The sequence below is a fragment of the Myotis davidii genome, unplaced genomic scaffold (genome assembly GCF_000327345.1).
Source record: "Myotis davidii unplaced genomic scaffold, ASM32734v1 scaffold251, whole genome shotgun sequence".
Taxonomy (NCBI): domain Eukaryota; kingdom Metazoa; phylum Chordata; class Mammalia; order Chiroptera; family Vespertilionidae; genus Myotis; species Myotis davidii.
Genome location: NW_006282378.1, coordinates 699,347 through 702,595, shown reverse-complemented (window position 1 = coordinate 702,595; position 3,249 = coordinate 699,347). Strand labels below are relative to the sequence as shown.

At 50.8% G+C, this 3,249-nt stretch overlaps 1 protein-coding gene across 1 annotated transcript in view; it reads right to left on the bottom strand.

Annotated features, from left to right (window-relative positions):
- SLAMF9 (SLAM family member 9) overlaps nt 1–2,087 on the bottom strand; it is an 11,566-nt gene extending 9,479 nt beyond the window's left edge. The window contains exons 1-3 of the mRNA XM_015558587.1: nt 1,950–2,087; nt 1,182–1,523; nt 131–403 (exon numbers count right to left, since the gene is read on the bottom strand). Of these exons, the coding sequence (XP_015414073.1) occupies nt 131–403; nt 1,182–1,523; nt 1,950–1,995 (661 nt within the window). The 5' untranslated portion in view covers nt 1,996–2,087. The remainder of the gene's footprint in view (nt 1–130; nt 404–1,181; nt 1,524–1,949) is intronic.
- Between the last annotated feature and the right edge of the window lie 1,162 nt (nt 2,088–3,249).

Genomic DNA, 3,249 nt, shown 5'->3' with positions numbered 1-3,249 from the left:
CCCCCACCCAATCCAGGGGTCAAGTCCCTCTGGGAGAGGGTTAGGTTCTAGATTCCATGTATTCTCTTGGGAAGAACTGACGAATGTAGGTGGTGGCCTCGAGGCCCTGCAGTAGCTCAGGTCCTGGTACCTGCACAGAAGGGCCCAGCAGGGATGAGATAGGAACTCATGTTGCTGACGGGGTTGCTAGCCCTGCAGGTGTAGGAGAGGGCATGGTCCCCGGGCCTCCAGGATGTGCTGAGGACAGAACCTTCATGTGCTGTGTCAACACCGTCCTCCCGGGATATCCAGCTGTAGGTCACGTCCAGGCCGGCCTGCTCTACAGAGCATGTCAGGGACATATTACAGAGACCGTCCCCAGAGATCTCAAAGTTCACAGTGATGGAAGGCTCCGACAGCCGTCCTGGATGAAGGAGGAACACAAAAGCCTGCTAGGTCATCAGGGCTTGGGTCTGTTTTCCTAAGTTCCTCAACACTGGGGTCTGGGTGCTGTCCTCTGAGGGCCTCTCCACCCAAACAAGTAGGCAGAAACTAACAAAACTCAGCCACCGTACAACCCAGGGTCCCCAGGCAGCTGCGGAGGCAAGCAGGGCTGCCTGTGGCATCTTCCACTTCCCCTTTATACCTTGCCTCTCTCTCACGTTGGCACCCACCTTCCTCCAAACCCCATTCTGCCTCCTCAAACCCAGAACATATTGTTACCCTCTCTCTCAGGGACATTTATAGCTTAATCAGTGTCTTAACAAGATTCAAGGTAGAATATCAGTCAATGTCATGGGCACTAAGAAGGAACTTGCATTCAAGTAGAGAGGAGTCACTGATTAGTAGCCCTCAAATCACTCAGAAGGATAAAAAAAAAAAAAGGCTCAAGACTGGAGGTGCATTCACACACACCCCCACCCAGTGTGAAATCTCACTGGGACAGAAGGTCTCCTAGAAATCTCCCCACAAAGCCCAGAGCGCCCTGTCAGGCCCCTCCACAGGCACAGCTCCATGCTCCAGGTCACTCTACCCGCGGCAGCAAGGCAGCCCAGATGCTGGGGTTGGGTACACTAGGGACAGTCTGCCTTCCAGTCCCAACCCCTCAAGTCATAACCCCAAGCCCGAGACCCCTCCTCCTCTGCATGGGAAGCCCAGGAAAGCCAGCGAAGGCAGGTGTGCGGTTCCCAAACTAAACTCACGGTAGATGCGTAGGTTGTACTGCTGCAGGCCGGAGATCTGGGACGTCCTCAGGTTGACTTGAGCTTGGTAAGGCCCCGAGTCCTCCCAGCTCAGATTGCTGATGTGCAGAGAGTAGCTGGGACTCGGGAAGCTCACTCGACCCTTGTAGCGAGGGTCGGTCACCGTGACGTTAGCCAAATGTCCCTCTTTCGTTGGCACCACAATAGCCAGCGTTATGTGGGAGGACCAGATGATGTTCTCAACCTCTTCGTCAGGTGGTATTTCCAGGGGGAGACTGATGGACTCCTGCAGGACTGCGACCACTTCCTCGGGGCCCACGCCGTCTCCAGAATCTCCTTTGGCTGCAGAGAAAGGAACGAAAGGGGTGCGAACAGACCAGCTGGCGTATCTGCTGCTGAGACTGGCAGCAGGGCTGCGCTCTCACTCTCAGTCGAGCAAGTGCTATGGCCCTGGACTTGTCCTTCAGCTGCCTCTTCTGGCTTTAGCTTTCTGCTCAACTTGACTTGAGCACCTACCAGGGGTCGGCTTCCATCTGTGCCCTCACTCTCCAAATTTGACCTCCTCTGTTTGCCATCCTGGGGCTACTCTCCCTTCCACATCTCCAGGCCTCCTCTTCTCTTGGTCCTGCCCTGAAGCCATCCCCTATTCCTCCTCCCTCCAGAAGAGCTGAAGCCTTTGGCCCCAAAGAAAGTGACTTGCTAGCCCCAGGCTCAGCAGATGAAAGGGGGTGAAGGGCACACTCCTGTCCGGGCTGCAGTCGCTCTCACCTTCCTGGAGCAGTGAGAGCAGGAGCAGCCAAGGAAGGGCCCCCATGTCTGCAGCCTGATGCCCGGGAGCTGTGACTTGCCCAGTGCCCAAGGCTGTGAAGAAAGCAAGTTATCTTCAAGTGACTAAAGACAGTGACTATTTGACAGTCCCGAGGAGAGGGAAATAGTTTTCACCCCAGCTCCAGCCCCTGACTTCCTCCTTCCTCACCAAGCCCCTCCCCCTCCTTCTTGGGAAGATGTCTCTCTCTGCGCCTCATTGGAAAGATGGTTTGCCCATTGATTCATGTCTTGTCTATCAACTCAGCTCAGATCCCACTTCCTAAGAGAAGCCTTCCTGTCTCCCAAACTCTTAGAAAACTTTCTGTCCGGCCTTGGCAGCTCCTATGTAGCTGTGATCATTTGATCTTATAAACAGACCCTATCTTTTCCTGGCTCCCATGCTAGACACATGTAGCTCAGCTGATATTTTTGGAACAGATGAATGAATGAATGAATGAATGAGTGAATGAATGAATGAAGTCTCTCTATTTCAAGTTAGTTATATTCCCAATTGAGCAATTATTCAGAGGAAGAAAACTTGGCCCTCTTTAAAAAAGCAATCTGGCCCTGACCAGTTTGGCTCAGTGGATAGGGCGTCGGCCTGCGGACTGAAAGGTCCCAGGTTCGATTCTGGTCAAGGGCATGTACCTTGGTTGGGGGCACATCCTCAGTAGGAGGTGTGCAAGAGGCAGCTGATCAACGTTTCTCTCTCATAGATGTTTCTAACTCTCTATCCCTCTCTCTTCCTCTCTATAAAAAAAATCAATAAAATATATTTAATAAAACAAATAGCAATCTGTACCCGATTGCTGATACAATTGTTAATGTTCCGGAAATCAATAAAATATATTTAATAAAAAAAAATAGCAATCTGTACCCGATTGCTGGTACAATTGTTAATGTTCCAGAAAGACTTTAAATCATTCTGTGAGGATATAATGTGGAGCAAATCAGATTGAGGGGGAGTGTAAGAAATAAAAAATATCTCTGATGGTCAGAGCTGTCCAGGACGCACGGGGTGACCTTGGGAGGTAGTTTTGGCCCCTGGTGTTCAAGCTAAGACCAGACATTCACTTGCTGGGATATCCGGCAACATCTCTGGCATTAGATGGTGTATAGATGTCGATGTGAATAACTCTAACTTCATCTTTGTACCCCAGAGTTTTCATGCTGTAATGCTTGATCAACCTTACTGTCCTTAGCAAGCATATCAAAGATTTCTAGTTGATGATGATCTGTATTCCTCAAAATGTAGCCATAT